The 19,585-nt window shown below is 39.5% G+C and overlaps 1 protein-coding gene across 2 annotated transcripts in view; it reads right to left on the bottom strand.

Moving 5' to 3' along the window:
* Positions 1-19,585, bottom strand: part of tfg (trafficking from ER to golgi regulator) — a 94,055-nt gene that overhangs the window by 20,660 nt on the left and 53,810 nt on the right. The window contains exons 4-5 of one of the 2 annotated variants that reach the window (XM_033032689.1): positions 17,549-17,695; positions 5,876-6,043 (exon numbers count right to left, since the gene is read on the bottom strand). In XM_033032689.1, coding sequence (XP_032888580.1) covers positions 5,876-6,043; positions 17,549-17,695 — 315 coding nt within the window. The remainder of the gene's footprint in view (positions 1-5,875; positions 6,044-17,548; positions 17,696-19,585) is intronic. The other variant, XM_033032690.1, reaches the window with a different exon arrangement.

The raw sequence follows: 19,585 nt of genomic DNA, 5'->3' as shown, positions 1-19,585 counted from the left end.
TGGTGAGTGAGCGAGATCGTGCTCGTCCGTGGTCGAGGTCGGGCACGGGTCTCCGGCGCTGCGGGCGCTGTTGAGTTGCTGCTGGGCTGTCCCCTTCCCCTCCCGGGTGTCCTGTCCCTGTCCGGGGACAGCCAGGGGCGGCCGGAGGTTTCGGGCCGGGCTTGCAGCTGGCGCAGAGAGAAGGCAGATGAGTTGCTGCAGCGCTTGTGTGTATCCCCCTTGATGGCTGGAGCTCGGCTTTCGCCGGCACCGAGGGATTGGCTGGCGGCCGCTATCGGTCCCTGGCCCATCGGGGAGCGGGTTCATCAGGAGTTGCAGTGGGGTTGGGCTGGAGTTGGTGCTTCTTCTCCGCACTGGTTGTGGGCCTGGGGCCGCTGGTGTCGTCGGTCCGGGGCTGTCGGTTGGCCCGGCGGGACAGGCAGAATTGAGCTGGGGTTGGAGCTTCTCTGCGCTGGCTGTGGGCCTGGGGCCGCTGGTGTCGTCGGTCCGGGGCTGTCGGTTGGCCCGGCGGGACAGGCAGAATTGAGCTGGGGTTGGAGCTTCTCTGCGCTGGCTGTGGGCCTGGGACCGCTGGTGTTGTCGGTCCAGGGCTGTCGGTTGGCCCGGCGGGACAGCCGAATTTGAGCTGTGATTGGCGCTTCTTCTCCGCGCTGGCTATGGGCCTGGGGCCTTTGGTATCGTCAGTCCGGGGTCCAGTGGCAGTTCAGCAGCGCTCGCGGTGCTGGGGACCCGGGTTCGATCCTGGCTGTGGATGAGGTGCGCACTCCCGTCTTCCACTTGCATCTGCCCCCTCTCTCTCGCTGTTACACCCCGCTCTCTGTTCCGTTCCTTTAGGGGGGGATGAGGAGTTGACCATTATGGGAGTCTCTCTGGAATCGAGAATTTCATTACTCATTTGTATTCATAGATGAGGCTGAAGAATTCCATTGCCTTGAAATTAGCAGAATAGTGAAATTCGACTCAGAAACTATCATTGTGTTCCAATCTAAATGTTCCTATAATGTGACCACACGCACCCCCGTTCCTCAGATTAAATATATTTTTACACATAAATTATGAATAAAGATAAGAATTTATACACAATTTCTTCAGACAGCGCTTTGTTCACTTTTTCTTTATGGTGAATGACCTTTGACAAATCCCATGATTCCTTGTGTTTTTCAGAATACCAAACTCGTTTATTACATCACTGAACCAGCACAAGGTCAAATATTCAACCTCTATTCCGGTGATTAGCTAGTAAGCCATGACAATATAGTTAGCAAAATAAGCACTGCTTATTCTGTTCAGAAGTTTAATCTTATTCACAGCATTCAGATAGCTACATGTTGAAAGTATAAAAGTCCATTCAAATTTCCTTTGCATTAAGTCACCAGCTAATACTCCAGCAACAATATTTTCACCCTGCTGAATTAATAAATAGCCAATAATGCAAACATCATCACCCCAAGAAAAGAAAACTGTTGCAAATAATACATTGCAATATAGCGCAACACAACATGCACTGCTGAAGCAAAGATAGGAATTGTTGGAAACCCTCACTGAGCAACATCTGTGGAGAAAAAAGAGGAATTAAATGTTTTGTGTGTAAACTGAATCCAAATGTTCTCTGCACAGGTGCTACTTGTGCTGCTATTTCCAGAATATTCTGTTATTCTTTTGCATTCCCAGCATCTGCGTTTTTTGCTTTTGTTCATACACAGCTGAAGTTCTGTTGTTCAGACCTAATTACTCAACTGACATCATATCAGGTCCCTTGAGCCACTGCGGACAATAACTTCATGTCAAGAGATGTCATACCAAAGGATGTTACATTTTTCGGCAAAAAACTGACATAGTGAATTATTCGTTCTCTTCTCCAGATCCCCCTCTTTGTTTTTTATGGAATTGGATTCCAGTGAATCACAATTTTAGTAGATTTCCAATGCTTCTCCTTAAATGGCATATGTTCATTTGCAAGCTTGTTCATAAAATGTTGATCACATCCTCTATTTTAGAGCAAAGGGTGGCGGCAGGGAGCGTTTGCAAGTCAAGGCTAATCGTCATTAGTGTGCCAAGAAATTGCATAACAATTTTACTAATCATGCTATACATAAAATATGATGATTATTTGTGCAAAGACCAAGTTCATGTCAAATAGGTCAGGATTACATCAATCTTTAACGTAATCTATCTTGTCCAAACCTAATTTCTCAACTATAATAGTTATGTGTTATTTTTCTTGCCCATTTCTACAGTGACCACCTCTATATTTCATCTACAGAGGAATATTAAAGGCATGCCAAAGGCAGCACAAGGCTTGTCGTTTCTGTGATTCTCATTATTCCCTTTTTCCAACAACAGAAAAATGTATATTAATTTCCAGTCATCTATTCCAAATCCAAAGAGCTGTGAAAGGTTATGGTCAGTCCCCCTGCCATTTCCTTCTGTGCAAGAAAATCTAATGATACACCCACCCAGTCTTGGTAACTTACCCATGGAAGTGCAACCACCTGTTCTAACACCTCCAAGCTATCAATTGTTAATGTACGGTAAAATTCAGAGAATTTACTATCCCAATCGATAAGCATCTGACACATTGGGTAATGTTTCCCCACGCTCCTATTAAATTCACTGGGGCCCTGTTTCTGATACTCACTTTACACTCACCCATCCTCTTTAAACTTATTGGGTTCACTGGAAAAAGTTCAGCAAATCTTTAGCAAAGTAAAATCATAATGCGTCAAAGTCTAAAAATCTGGCTCAACCCAATTGTCAATCTGGCTCACCTCTCCAGCAGAATCTCACATATGTTCAGTCAATAAAACTGTTCATAGTTTTCTTTCCATCACAAAAATTTGCCATTACAAGACAATTTCAATTGTTTGTTTAATTTAAGCATCATAACTAACACATGCAACATTTTCAGTTACTTATGTGATACATTTCACTTAGGGCCATGAGTGCTAGTCGTCTCTGGATGATATCCGAAAAAACATAACTGAATTCTGAGTTAGATTGATATTTAAAAAACAACTTAAAAAGGGACTAAATAGCATTGGTAGAATGCCTAATTCTTTTGTACACATGTGACTATCAACCAAAATTCACAATATCCCTCATTATTCCCACTACCTCGATTACATATTCCCCGTTTGTTGAAGGACCCAATTCCAGTTATGTTCAATTCTTGAGTGGCCAAGTCAATCACCCGATCTGAACCCAATTGAGCATGCCTTTCATATGCTGAAGAAAAAACTGAAGGGGACTAGTCCCCAAAATAAGCATAAGCTAAAGGTGGCTGCAATACAGACCTGGCAGAGCATCATCAGAGAAGACACCCAGCAACTGGTGATGTCCATGAATCAGACTTCAGTCATTGCATGCAAAGGATATGCAACAAAATACTAAACATGACTACTTTCATTTTCATGACATTGCTGTGTCCCAAACATTATGATGCGCTGAAATGAGGGGACTATGTATAAACACTGCTTTAATATTTACATGGTGAAACCAAAATGTATAAAAATGGCCTTTGTTAAAATCTGACAATGGGTACTTTAATCACATGTGATTTTTTTCTATTACAAATCTCAAATTGTGGAGGACAGAGGCAAATAAATAAATTATGGGTCTATGTCCCAAACATTATGGAAGGCACTGTATGTGCACACCATCTCCTTTCTTCCAGAACCACAACGGTGATCCCTTATCTTTACCATCATCGCAGAAGTCTCTGTGATCAACAGATCTCCCTATGACATGTCCACCATGAAACCACCACATCTTCACTTGCTCTCCATTTTTCAGCATTCCCAAGTGACTATTTCCTGACACAATGATTCACCCAACCATCAGAATGAACATCTATTCCTGCATGGATATTTCCTTCCTATGATGGAATGCCTAGTCTTTTACTACTTGTCTTTCTACCACAACATTTATCAAAGTACTTTTTCCGGATGTACTAAGTTTGCCCGCGCTATTTTAAAATTTGTATACTGCATTCACGGTTCGCAATGCAATCTCCTCTACACAGGGAGACCACAAGCTGAACAAATGATCCAAAGTTTACAGATGTCTGTAATTTTAAATCCCTATTGTACTCCTGCTACATCCATCCCTGTGTACACAGAGATCTTGCGCTCCAAGTCCATATCTACCTGATAGTGGCAAAGAAAGTAGATACAATAGTAAAGAATGCCTATGGTTATTGGCTGCAACCTTCCCTCCATTGATGAACTGTACACTGCAAGGGCCAGGAAGCGAGCGGGCAAGATCATCTCTGACCCTGGCCACAAACTCTTTGAATCACTTCCCTCTGGAAGGCAACTCCGGATTGTCAAAGCTGCCATAGCCAGACATAAAAACAGTTTTTATCCACGAGTAGTTGCTCTACTCAACAGCCCAAAATCTGTAGCCTCCCTTTGATCTGTTATTTTGTTGGTTCACATGCTTGATCAATGGTGTTTTATCATTAATGTTTTATTATTATTAATGTTTAGTGTTTTCTGAGTCATTCGTAACTGTCACTGTATGTCATGTTGTTACTTGTGGGCAGAGCACCAAGGAAAATTCCTTGTATATGAATACTTGGCCAATAAGCTTACTTATGTACTTACTTACTTATTCTTGCATTCATTGGTCTGGAAATTGAGTATAAGAGTCAGGAAGTCATATTGCAGCTTTCTAAAACATTGGTTAGGCACATTTGGAGTATTATGTGCTGGGTGTCCCTGTACAGGAATGAAGTGGAGGGTTTGGAGAGGATGCAGAATAGGTTTACAAGAATGCTGCCTGGATTAGAGGATTTTAGCTCAGAGAAGTGGTTGGACAAACTTGTGTAGAACACAAAGTGCTGGAGTAGCACAGCTGGTCATGCAACATCTCTGGACGATACTGATAAACGAGGTTTAGAATTGGGACCTTTCTTCAGACTCCTTGAAACATCGCCTATCCATGAGCTCCAAATATGCTCGAGCTGGGTAACTCGAGCATTATGTTCTAGGCAAGATTCAAGCATTAGCAGGTCCTTGCGTCTACATTGGACAAACTTGTCAGTCTAGAACATGATGCCAGGATTAGTGGTGGAAGTAGATCTGATAGTGGCATTTTAAAAGCTTTTATAGGCACATAAGATAAGCAGAAGCAGTTTAACTTGGCATCATCGTCGCCACAGAAACTATGAGCCAAAGTGACCGTTCCTGTGTCATACTGTTCTATGTTCTATCTCTATATCTGCATACTCTGAGCTCTACCTTCAAACCCCAAAACTATTTCAATAAAATTCAATCTTGGCTTGGAGATGAGCAACACACGTTCAAACAAGACATAATACGTTTTTCGGGCCTGAATAATGCATTCAAGTTTCAGAAATTGAGGATTTCCGATTTCCATCATTTTACTTCTCATTTTGAGCAATGATACTATTTTTCAATTTTACACCTCATTTTTAACAATTTGTTTCTTCACTTGCCCCATTACTATTAACAAATTTCCATCACTATTTTATAATTCAACTTTTCCTGCATTCTAACCCTATCACAAATATCCATTTTGTTCTCTCCTTCTATTTCTCTTTTCTCTGCATTTTAAAACCTCTTATCAAATGGTGAAAGTCATTGACCGAAACATTAACTCTCTCTCTCTCTCTAAATGAATGTTGGCTGATCTGTATTTCCAGCAAGTTCTATTATTTCAGGTTTTCAGCATCTGCAGTGTTTGCTGGTATATTCTCCAATCTCTTTAAACTTAATTTTGGGAATAGTTTTTGTGTGATTCGAACTATTTGCATTTGCTGGCTTTGGGCATTATCAGAACTACAACTGCAGAAACTCTTTAATTTAAACGTTTCTTTTTCATCACTGTCATAAGTCTGATTCAAGTAACCTACCAGAAACCTGGTCTTCAGTCAGGCCAAATGATGACATTACATTCTTGTTGATTTCATCTTGATTTTTTAAGGGATCAAAGGCAGACATACTGGCAGCACTAACAGGAACAGGCTGCTTAATTGTGGAGTCTGGTGCCACAGGCTTTCCATCCCTTCCATCAACAGCATCTGTAATAAAGGACAAAACTAAAAACATGTCTTGGCTATTTATTAAAGTACAGATATCTAAATATATCAGGACCATGGCCAGCTTCTTTTGCAGCTTTTGTTAATAACTGCAACCTTTTACAAACCAAACATAATCAGTAATGATTTGGTGGGAAAAGGAAAAGAGATTGCTTAAAAGTTGTGGGTATGTAGCTACACATTCAACTTCAGTTGGGTACATCTGTACACTGTTGGATGCCAAATCCCAATCTTAAACTAGACATGTAGTTGTATTGATATGCTATGACTGCATTATTATCAACAGGTAAGATTCTATTTGGAGAAACAATGGAAATCATCCAATGACCTGTTATACAAGCCCAGAAGATCAGGCCTTTCAAGCCTACCCTGCCATTTAATATGATTGTAGCTGCAATTTCTAACATAAATTTCGACATGCCTCAGATATAAATAACTGGCCCCTTACCTTATAGTTATGCCCCTTATTTGAGATTCTACCACTTGTGAAAACATCCCAACCTCGACCCTGTCAAGCCCCCTTCAGATCTTGAGTAAAACGTGAAGAGCTGAAGTAACATAGCAGGTCAAGCAGCATCTGAGGAAGGAAGTATTAAGCAATGTTTCGTGTCTGCACCCTTCTTCAGACTAACAGATTAAAGAAGGATCCCGACTGAAATTTTGACTACAGATGTTGCCTGAACAACTTAGTTACTCTAGATTCCAGCATCTGCAGTTTCTTGTGTCCTACTCCAGTATTTGTGTGTTTGAATAAGGTCACCGCTCATTCTTCTCAATTCCAAATAAAAGATCTGCACTATTGCATCTGTCCACCTTTTGTTGGGCACACAGGCGTGCTATGAAGAATTAGATAACAGAATTCCCTGGATCCACACATTTTGAAATTCTGATGACTTATACAGAAATATGATCCCAATGTCAAAGTCACTTTATTGTAAAATTGGAAACAAAGCAAACAGTGTCAGTCTAGCTTGTGCGAACCAAAATACAAGTAATCAAGGTAAGCTCTGAAGAAGGGTCCTGACCAAAAACATCACCTATCCATGTTCTCCAGAGATGCTGCCTGACCCCCTGGGTTATTCGGGCACTTTGTGTCCTTTTCTTTAAATCACTATCTGCAGTTCCTTGTTTTGACCAGGTAAGCCCTGCCTTCCTTCAGAGAGTGGACAAAAATAACCAGGCTGAACTAAACATTTTCCGGATTAGATTGCTCAGAGTGCTGTACTTCAACTTTATGCACTAACCCCAACCAACTTATTTTCCGGTAATATTTGTTTGTCAGGAGACCAAGGATCCACCTATATATGCAACATGTCTCAATCTCACAAGATAACCAACTTTGAGGCCATAAAATAATTAAATTACTTCAAGAATTTAGCAGCTTGCACATGGATATAATCCATGTGCACTAAAGTGACCCCGACTAAAACATACAGTGCCCTCCATAATGTTAGGACAAAGACCCATCATTTATATATTTGCCTCTGTACTCCACAATTTGAAATTTGTAATAGAAATAAATTACATGTGGTTAGAGTGCACATTGTCAGATTTTAATAAAGGCCTTTATTATACATTTTGGTTTCACCATGTAGAATTTACAGCAGTGTTTATACATAATCCCCCCATTTCAGGGCACCATAATGTTTGGGACACAGTTATGCAATGTAAATGAAAGTGGATATGTTTAGTATTTTGTTGCATATCCTTTGCATGCAATGACTGCTTGAAGTCTGCGATTCATAGACATCACCAGTTGCTGGGAGTCTTTTCTGGTGCTGCTCTGCCAGGCCTGTATTGCAGCCATCTTTAGCTTCTCACCTCCTCGTCTCATCTGTCCACAAGACCTTTTTTCCAGAACTGTGGTTGCTCTTTTAAGTACTTCTTGGCAAACTGTAACCTGGCCATCCTATTTTTGCGGCTAACCAGTGGTTCGCATCTTGCAGTGTAACCTCTGTATTTCTGTTCATAAAGTCTTCTGCGGACAGTGTTCATTGACAAATTCACACCCGACTGCTGAAGAGTGTTTCTGATCTGTCGGACAGGTGTTTGGGGATTTTTCTTTATTATAGAGAGAATTCTTCTGTCATTAGCTGTGGGGATCTTCCTTTGCATGCCAGTCCCTTTGTGATTAGTAAGCTCACCAGTGCTCTCTTTCTTCTTAAGGATGTTCCAAACAGTTGATTTTGGTAAGCCTAAGGTTTGGCTGATGTCTCTAACAGTTTTATTCTTGTTTCTCAGTCACATAATGGCTGTTTTAACTTTCATTGGCACAACTTTGGTCCTCATGTTGATAAACAGCAATAAAAGTTTCCAAATGTGATGGAAAGATTGGAGGAAAAACTAGGTGCTGAGAGCTCTCTTATACCTGCATTAAGGCGGCATTTAAACACACCTGAGCAATTACAAAAACTTGTGAAGCCATGTGTCCCAAACATGATGGTGCCCTGAAATGGGGGGGGGGGGGGGGGGGGGACTATGTATAAACACTGCTGTAATTTCCACATGGTGAAACCAAAAAGTATAACAAATACCCTTTATTAAAGTCTGATACTGTGTACTTTAACCACATGTGTATTACAAATCTCAAATTGCAGAGTACTGAGGCAAATAAATAAATGATGAGTCTTTGTCCCAAACATTATGGAGGTCACTATATGCTATTGGATACATTTATCCAACTGACTAAATTGCAATCCTTAAAAAAAACATGGCAATAACACATAACCATCTCTTTCCATGGAATAACTCTATTATTTTCTTTACAGTACATGCAGCCATCACACAAATCTTTTACAAAAAGTACAAGGCTGTACTATGCTTTCTAAAACAGTCTATAACAACAAAACATGATTCAATTCTAGTTTTATAAGTATGCAATTAGCGTTCCAGAGCCCGAAAGTTACATCAAGACTGACAGGCACATCCGTTCTTGCCAAGGTAAATCTTCGCCAAGTTCCTGAGGCAACAATGTGCAAACATTTTTTTAAAGATTAAATGAATACTATTTTATAGAATTAAGTGGAGCATACAGCACACAAAGAGGCTATTCTTAGCAACAATTATATTTTACTCAAGCCTCGTCTCATTCTTCCTCATCTAACTCAATTAGTATAATCTCTTATTCAACCACTCCTTCATTTATCCATCTAGCTTCTCCTTAAATATAGAACATGGAACGGTATAGTGGCGACACAAGGTACTGCAGATGTTGGAATCTTGAATAATAAACCAAATTGCTGGAAATCTCAGCAGGTTAGGCAGTATCTGTGGGGGAAATGGACAAGCACGATTTCAGGTCGGTACCCTTTATCAGTCTGAAAAATCATCTCAACCTGAAACGTCGCCTGTCCATTTCCCTCCACAGGTGACGTCCGTCCCACTGAGTTTTTCCGCAGTTTGTTTTTTGCTACAGAACAGTACCGCACAGCATAGGAAAGGCACTTTGACTAACAAAATCTGTGCTTAAGATGATGTTGATTTAACTGTACATCTGCCAGGACATGATTTGCATCCCTCCATTCCCTACTTGTTCATGTGCCTGTTTAAATTCCTCTTAAACACTCATATCATATCTGTTTCTACCACTCCTCCTTGCAGTATGTTCCAGACAACTATCGCTCTGTAAAAAAAAACGCCTCATAAATCTCCTTTAAATTTTCCCCTTCTCGTATTAAAGCTCCACCTTCTAGTATTTTAGATTTCCACCCTGAGAAGAATATCTACCCTGTCTGTGTCTCTCATCATTTTATATACTTCTACCTCTTCTGCATTCACTCCAAAGCCTCCACGTCCTTCTGAAGATGTAGCAATCAGAACCGTACACAATATTCCAAATGGGGCCTAACCATAATTTTATATACAGTGCCCTCCACAATATTTGGGACAGAGACCCGTCTTTTATTTATTTGCCTCTGTATTCCTCAATTATTCCACAATTTGAGATTTGTGATAGAAAATATCTCATGTGGTTAAAGTGCATATTGTCCGATTTTATTAAAGGCCATTCTTATACATTTTGGTTTCACCATGTAGAAATTACAGCTGTGTTTATACATATTCCCCCATTTCAGGGCACCATAATGTTTGGATCACATGGCTTCACTGGAGTTTGTAATTGTTCAGGTGTGTTTAATTGCAGGTATAAGAGAGCTCTCAGCACCTAGTCTTTCTTCCAGTCTTTCCATCACCTTTGGAAACTGTTATTGCTGCTTATCAACATGAGGAGCAAAGTGGTGCAAATGAAAGTCAAAGAAGCTATTATTAGACTGAGAAAAAAAAACTATTAGTGACATCAGCTTACCAAAATCAACTGTTTGGAACATCGTTAAGAAGAAAGAGAGCACTGGTGAGCTTACTAATCGTAAATGGACTCGCAGGCCAAGGAAGACCTCCACAGCTGATGGCAAAAGAATTCTCTCTTATAATAAAGAAAAATCCCCAAACATCTGTCCGACAGATCAGAAACTCTCTTCAGGAGTCAGGTGTGGATTTGTCAATGACCACTGTCCGCAGAAGACTTCAAGAACAGAAATACAGAGGCTACACTGCAAGATGCAAACCACTGGTTAGCCACAAAAATAGGATGGCCGGGTTACAGTTTGCCAAGAAGTAATTAAAAGAGCAACCTCAGTTCTGGAAAAAGGTCTTGTGAACAGATGAGACGAAGATTAACTTATATCAGAGTGATGACAAGAGCAAAGTATGGAGGAGAGAAGGAACTGCTCATGATCCAAAGCATACCACCTCACCTGTGAAACACGGTTGTGGGGGTGTTATGGCCTGGGCATGTATCGCCGCTGAAGGTACTGGCTCACTTATCTTCACTGATGATACAACTGCTGATGGTTGTAGCATAGTGAATTCTGAAGTGTATGGACACATCCTATCTAGTCAAGTTCAAACAAATGCCTCAAAACTCATTGGCCGGCGGTTCATTCTACAGCAAGACAATGATCCCAAACATACTGCTAAAGCAACAAAGGAGTTTTTCAAAGGTAAAAAATGGTCAATTCTGGGTGGCCAAGTCAATTACCGATCTGAAACCAAGTGATCATCACTTTTATATGTGGATTGGCGTACTGCGCATGTTGTTCCATTGTTTAAAAAGGGTTCTAAGAGTAAATCTAGCAATTATAGGCCTGTTAGTTTGACTTCAGTGGTGGGCAAATTAATGGAAAAGATACTTAGAGATAATATATATAAGCATCTGGATAAACAGGGTCTGATTAGGAACAGTCAGCATGGATTTGTGCCTGGAAGGTCATGTTTGACTAATCTTCTTGAATGTTTTGAAAAGGTTACTAGGGAAATTGACGAGGGTAAAGCAGTGGATGTTGTCTATATGGACTTTAGTAAGGCCTTTGACAAGGTTCCTCATGGAAGGTTGGTTAAGAAGGTTCAACTGTTGGGTATAAATGCAGGAGTAGCAAGATGGATTCAACAGTGGCCGAATGGGAGAAGCCAGAGGGTAATGGTGGATGGTTGTTTGTCGGGTGAGAGGCAGGTGACTAGTGGGGTGCCTCAGGGATCAGTGTTGGGTCCTTTGTTGTTTGTCATGTACATCAATGATCTGGATGAAGGTGTGGTAAATTGGATTAGTAAGTATGCAGATGATACCAAGATAGGGGGTGTTGTGGATAATGAAGAGGATTTCCAAAGTCTACAGAGTGATTTAGTCCATTTGGAAGAATGGGCTGAAAGATGGCAGATGGAGTTTAATGCTGATAAATGTGAGGTGCTACACCTTGGCAGGACAAATCAAAATAGGACGTACATGGTAAATGGTAGGGAATTGAAGAATACAGTTGAACAGAGGGATCTGGGAATAACCGTGCATAGTTCCTTGAAGGTGGAATCTCATATAGATAGGGTGGTAAAGAAAGCTTTTGGTATGCTAGCCTTTATAAATCAGAGCATTGAGTATAGAAGTTGGGATGTAATGTTAAAATTGTACAAGGCATTGGTGAGACCAAATCTGGAGTATGGTGTACAATTTTGGTCGCCCAATTATAGGAAGGGTGTCAACAAAATAGAGAGAGTACAGAGGAGATTTACTAGAATGTTGCCTGGGTTTCAACAACTAAGTTACAGAGAAAGGTTGAATAAGTTAGGTCTTTATTCTCTGGAGCGCAGAAGGTTAAGGGGGGACATGATAGAGGTCTTTAAAAAGATGAGAGGGATAGACAGAGTTGATGTGGATCAGCTTTTCCCTTTGAGAAAATTGAAGATTCAAACAAGAGGACATGACTTCAGAATTAAGGGACAGAAGTTTAGGGGTAACATGAGGGGGAACTTCTTTACTCAGAGAGTGGTAGCGGTGTAGAATGAGCTTCCAGTGGAAGTGGTGGAGGCAGGTTCGTTGGTATCATTTAAAAATAAATTGGATAGGCATATGGATGAGAAGGGAATGGAGGGTTATGGTATGAGTGCAGGCAGGTGGGACTAAGGGAAAAAAGTTGTTCGGCACGGACTTGTAGGGCCGAGATGGCCTGTTTCCGTGCTGTAATTGTTATATGGTTATATGCTGAAAAGAAAACTGAAGGGGACAAACCCCCAAAACAAGCATAAACTAAAGATGGCTGCAACACAGGCCTGGCCGAGCGTCACCAGAGAAGACACCCAGCAACCATGATATACTAAGCATGACTACTTTCATCTACATGACATTGCTGTGTCCCAAACATTATGGTGCCCTGAAATGGGGTGAACTCTGTATAAACACTGCTGTAATTTCTGCATGATGAAACCGAAATGTGTTAAAATGGCCTTTATTAAAATCTGACAATGTGCACATTGAACCACATGTGATTTTTTCTATTACAAATCTCAAATTGTGGAGTACAGAGGCAAATAAATAAATGATGGGTCTGTGTCCATAACATTATGGAGGGCACTGTAACTGCAACATGACTACCTGACCTTTATACTCCATTCCCTTGCCGATGAAGACAAACATACCTAAAGAAAGTATGCCTCCTTAATTACCCTTCCACTTGTGTTACCACTTTCAGGGAGCTATGGACTGGCAACCTAGATCCTTATGTACATCAATGTCCCAAGGATCCTGACAATTATTGTACAATGCCATTTAATACATACTTGCAACGATTTGCCCCAACTCCACATTCTTCTCATTCTCTAGCTCTAAATGTTTCTTACTTTATTTCTTTAAAACTGTCTTATATGATCAACCCCCACAAAAGGCTTCAAGAAAAACAAAGAAAATGATTGAGGAAAACAAAGAAAATTAATTTGATTAATTTTAATCACAATTTGGAATTTTCTTAGTACAATACCAAGTAATCCACAATTATTAATCGACATGATTAATTTTCATTAAAAAATGCTGGGAACAAGAGAAACACAGTTAACTTTTTAGGTTACAGAAATGTTGATGGAACCCAGCCAGTCAAGCAGCATTTGGGAAAAGAGAAACTAGTCAATGTTCGGGTCAGCAGATCATATCTAGGGTCAGTATCTAGCATCTGAGGTCTTATTTGTTTTCCATAACATTTTAGTTGGAAGACCGTTCATCAGAACATGCAAAGACATAAAACAAGCTTGTCTGAAGTTGCAGAGCGGAGGGGAAGAATGCATAGGACAAAGAAGGTATTGTTCACATAGTAAGGCCAGGATTGCCGTTGGAATAAAAGAGGCAAATTATGTGGACATAAATCCTGTCAGGACCAGAGCTGCAGTAAGAAAAAATCAATCAACTGGGGATGCTGGAAATCATAGATAAAATAAGATGATGCTGGAAACACTCATAGGGCGGGCAGCATGAGTGGAAAGAGAAATTGAGTTAACTTTTCATGTCATAGATCAACCCGACAACTTAAAATTATCTTCATCCAGAAATGCTAACTGGTATTCTTTCCTCAGATGCTGCCTGACCTGCAAAATACTTTTGTTTTTATTTCAGACTTCCAGCAAATGCCAACGTTTTGCTTTTCATTGACTTGATTTTCACTCAGTGTTCAAAATAGTTTTTACAAGAATTTACAAGAAGCAGCTACATTGCACATTTTCAAGAAATGGTTTAAACATATGGAGATAAGGTACAGTTAATGTAAACATATAGTCATTCGTTTTTATTAGCCTGAAAGAACAAAAATATTGGTGTACAAATTAAGGCTGATATAGGCATCATGTGGGATGTCCCTGGAAATGCACCATGCAATTAAACCCCCAAAGCTTGCTCCCTCAGACACCCATACCTCATTGCCTTTCAGGAAGGCAAATTTACATACAGGAGATACCCACCAATGTTAAAAATCTGTGAAAATTCTCAATAGTGATTTACCAAGCATTTCAAGACATAGATGTTGGGAAGTTATAATACAGTTCTACAAGATATTGGCGAGGCTACATTTAGAGTGTCGTGTTTAGTTTTGGTCACCCTTTTATAGGAAGGATGTTGTTAAGCTGGAAAGGATGCAGAGAAGATTTACAAGGATGTTGTCAGGACTCGAGGGCCTGAGCTACAGGGAGAGGTTGAGCAAGCTAGGGTAGGTACAGGGATAGGATGGGTTAAGAGGGATATGGGCCAAATGCTGCCAGGTGGGACTGGTGTAGATGCGGCATGTTGGTCAATGTGCACCAGTCGGGCCGAAGAGCCTGTTTCCACACTTTATGACTATGACACTTTATAACTCTACATAGACTTAAAATTACAATTTGCTTAATTCATATATTTTTGACCAGTACCTTGTGCACCAAATTCCAGTTTTATGCTGAAATCTTATTAGTAAACTGTGGATAGCCAAGATATTATTATTTTTGGATAACTCCTTTGTGTTATTGTCAGTAAAAAGCTGAAGTATTTCTAATTTATGTATCCATAAATATGCATTTCTAGTATTTGCATATGTAAAATAGTTATTTAACTCGTCCCATTTATATACGACAGTCAAGGACTTCACAGGAACATAAGCAGACAAAATGGATGACGGAGAAGAAAACATGTGGAAACAAAATTTTCGCTGAACAGCTGGGTTATGGGGAAAATGTGGAGGGAATTAGGGAGCTAATTGCAGAACCTGGAACTTTGTCAGTTTCCGATGACCACTTTTTCTAGCCCACATAATAGAAAGAGGATGACAGGGTTGATATTTAATGTATGAATTTAAAGCAAATGTCATTTTGTACTCCTGCTATTCTATCATGTCAGTTATTTGCACACATCAATAACATCTGATCAACATAGTAACCTGTAACATTACTAACTGGGCAATTAAGTGAATGCACCAATTACCATATGAATACGAATAGTTCCATTATGTTCATATATTACTCAGAAATCATCCAATTTCAAATTTCAATTTCAAGAACATTTGTGCAAATTTAAATTTCAGATTCTTTTCTTCTACTTATGAAAGCAAAGCGTTCCACTTGGTAGTCCATCAGATTCATGCAGGTCCCTGATGGACAATCCAATTTGTTTCCCTCCCTCCTCTCCTTTTCTCTCTGTACGGATTATTTCTCATACATGCCCAATCCCCTCCACATCTTTCCCAAACATTCCCTCCTACATTTCCCATCAATTCCCCTCGATTCTTTTTTTGCATTAACCTACACTACTAAGTAATTCACAACAGGCAATTCACCTACTGGTACTTTAGCAAGTGGAAATAAACTAGAACATCCATAGGAAATGCGTGTGTCATGGGAAGCACAGCATCTGATGTCAGATTAAAATCCAGCTCCGTGAAGCTGGGAGGCAGAAGAACTAACTACAACATTACATTACCACCCTTTATTCTAATGAGGGGATGTAGATATAACAAATGAAAACAGTCTGATTTTCAGTTTTTGTTAACAAAACTAAATATTGAATTGACCTAACCATGAATACTTTCTACATTTGTAAAACAGTGAGGCAATAGATTTGAAATGTGTTACTTCAGCTACTATGCAAATCAAACTGAAAATTAAATATTGTTCCCATTATGTGCATTGTTTCCTTTTCTTCAAAGGCTGCAATACCAGCTTTCTTGGGCAATTTTATAACCTCAATAATGTGCAAGTAAAAAAGACAAAGTGAGAAAAAAGTAATAAAATTATAGCTTAAATAAACGTTGAACTGTACATGCTGCACCTTCCTCATTTGCAGTAAGTTAATCAAGCTGGTAAAATTTAGTTACATACATTTTATCATCTGTGCTTTTAAGAAACAAAAATCACAGATCAGGTAACCCTAACATTTTCAGTGAAAACTGCTGAAAATAAATTGCTTTGGTAGAGGAGCATTGTTCTAAAATTCCCACTATTTCCCAGCTGCAGCAAAAAAAAATCTACTTCTTCAGTATAATCCTGACTATTTCAAGTAGCTTTTTAAATGCTACACCAATGTGTTGTCTAAAACTGCTTTTGATTCAAGATCTAGAAAGGTTGGTAACAGTAACAATACTGGCAACTGTGATTTAAGAAAATAATGCATGATATTGATCTCAATATATGCTGAGGTTAATTTCAGCATACTTTGAATACACAGGTTATCAGGTGTAAAATTACAAGCATTACACTAGAGGACTTTTAGATGTAAAATTTTTGTTTTAAAGTTTTGACTTAGCAGATATGACTAAATTGGAATAAAGTGAAATGGAAAATTATTTTCATAAACAGGATACTTCCTTAAACTGTTATATTAAGAAAGATGTTAAAACCACACATGTACCAATTGTACATCTGGGATTCAGTGTGCAAATGTGCAGTGAAACCACAAAATACTTAACATTTCCATATAGTATGTGTTAATGTACTCCATTAGCAGCAAATAAACAAATGATTGAGTTCGTGAAATATGTTGATTATATCTACAGACAGTGACACTCACTGACACACGAGTTAAGAAGGATGATGGGGCATCTCATTGAAACTTTAGGGCCTGTCCCACTTGGGCGTCATTTGCACGTCACGCAGGTGGCACGCGAAGATTTTGTGAATCCCAAAATCCTGGGGCGCCACGCGCGACCGCCAACACCATGCGTGCGTCACGACATGTGCATCGTGACGCGTAAATTATGTTGCGTAAATGACGCGCAAATGACGCCCAAGTGGGACAGGCCCTTTACTGAATAGTGAAAGACTTAGATAGAATGGATGTGGAGAGGATGGTTCCACTACTGGGAGAGTCTAGGACCAGAGGTCATAGCCTCAGAAATAAAGGATGGTCCTTTAGGAAGGAGATGAGGATGAATTTCTTTAGTCAGAGGGCAGTGAATCTGTGGAACTCTTTGCCACAGAAGGCTGTGGAGGCCAAGTCAATGGATATTTTTAAAGCAGAGATAGATAGATTCTTGATTAGTACGGGTGTCAGGGGTTATGGGGAGAAGGCAGGAAAATGGGGTTAGGAGGGAGAATTAGATCAGCCAGGACTGAATGGCGGAGTTGACTTGATAGGCCGAATGGCCTAATTCAGCTCCTATGACCTAATGACACAACAATGTTTAGAAGGAGGAAAGCCATTTTAATAATCCAACGTACCATTTTCAGGGATGTTGGCACAAATACTTGGATCGCTAGGTGGTTCCAGGCAATCTAGCAGTCGGTTCACTTTATTCCGAAGTTCTATGAGTTCCTGGCGAAGATATTTAACTTGATTTGACTCCAATGGCCGCGGCTGTCCATTTACTATTTAAAAAATAAACAAAGATTACTCATTTAATTATCAGAGGTATCGTGCATTATGATAATAAAAAAAGCCATTTCTAATACATACATTATACCCATGCATAGCATTATCTTTTGCTATTCAACATGAGAATACATTGCATCATATACTAATGAATTTGAGAATCTTCAGAACACCATTTTATAAATATCCACATACATTATTAAAGCTAAACAGTGGGTATATGATTAAGTAAAATATTGGTTAAAAAAATTGAAGATCTTGAATATCTGAAATGAGAAAGAAAATGCAGGAAACACTCAGCGGATCAGGCAGCTGCTGTGGGACGAGAAACAGAGCTATCAGGTCAAAGATGCTTTTCTTGTCGGAAGGTGGGTGCCTTGGTAGTAGCATGCAGTGATCACCATTCTTCTGACCTTCTGACAACTCCCTGCACAATCCAAGCAGATGCACCTGTCATGGTAGTTTACAATGCAAGGGTCAAGTGACATACTGAAGTGGCATCATGCCCATTCCCACTCGGAAAATAACAACGGCTACTGGGCTAGACTGGCATTGGTATTGGTTCATTATTAACATGTACACCGACGAGACAAAAAACTGTTTTGAGTGTTGGTCAGGCAAATCACACTATCACAATATCACACACAAGTATAATCAAACCTTACACCAGTACACCGGTTGAGCGAAAAGAGAAAGAAAACAGCATACAGGATATAGTGTTACAACTACAGAGAAAGTGCTAGATAAAAAGTGCAAGGGCTGTAATGAGCGAAATTAGGAGATCGGTGCTACATCCTTAACCTAGGAAAGATCCCATGATGAATCTGATGACAGTAGGGAAGAAACTGTGAGGGTTTACGGAACATACGATAGGATAAAACTTTATTCATCCCCGGAGGGAAATTGGTCTGCCAACTATGACCATTCCGTAAGTCGGGGAGTGTCTGTAGGAGTTAAAGCAGAATTTGGCCACATAATCCTGAGTGTATAAGGAGTATAGTTTGGGGCTCAGAACACAACCTTGATTACTTTGCTCATTTTGGGCATTGGTAAGAGCTTGTGAAGAAAAAGTTAAATAATTTGTCTTATTTCTCTCCCTGGAAATCTGAAATTGCACATGCTTTTCAATGCATCTTTCCTCTTAACATTTCACTGTTAAGATTCCCAAAGAACAAATATGGGATGTATTATTCTCGTTTGAAAATTGATGTTCTTGAAGGATATATATGCAAGCATATTGAAGAACCTCCTATATATCAAGCAGCACATCTTTTTTTTTAAACAGCTAAGCATTTTTAATTTTTAGTAGTAAATTTAATACTCCAATATGGAGTGGCACTATGAAATCCTAAGAAGCAAAGAATATATAATATTTAAAATGACTGAGGCAATATACCACAGCTAATAGAGAAAAATATCTGAATTAAAATTTAAGCTTTTCTACTTTGGTCTTCAAGAGGGTGGGTTTTTTGGATTACAAAGGTTACTTATGAACAGAAATAACCATTTACTTCATGTATAGAAGTTGCATTGAGATCGAAACATTCCTCAGTTGACATTCTTGGAAAGAATTGATAGCAATGTCTTAAAACTTTTTTTAAAAAGTGCTTTACAGAATTAATGTAGGTCAAGGGATTTTCCTATGGAAAAGAATCGAGCTAAATTATCAAACTATGCAGAGATGACAGAATGAAAAATGGGAATTATCTTGGACCACTTAACGACTGACAAAAAAATGAAATACCAAACAATTTGTACCATGCATAGCAATATAGAAAACTGGCTTACATGCCACATTATGTAGATTTCTATATGCGTTTGGATAGACAAACAGATAATCATAATTTAATTGTGGAAAATGTCTCTTAATTAATTACAAGAACTAT

Source organism: Amblyraja radiata, chromosome 14 (assembly GCF_010909765.2).
Source record: "Amblyraja radiata isolate CabotCenter1 chromosome 14, sAmbRad1.1.pri, whole genome shotgun sequence".
Taxonomy (NCBI): Eukaryota; Metazoa; Chordata; class Chondrichthyes; order Rajiformes; family Rajidae; genus Amblyraja; species Amblyraja radiata.
Note: the sequence above shows the minus strand (reverse complement) of the source record. Positions and strands in the feature narration are given on the sequence as shown.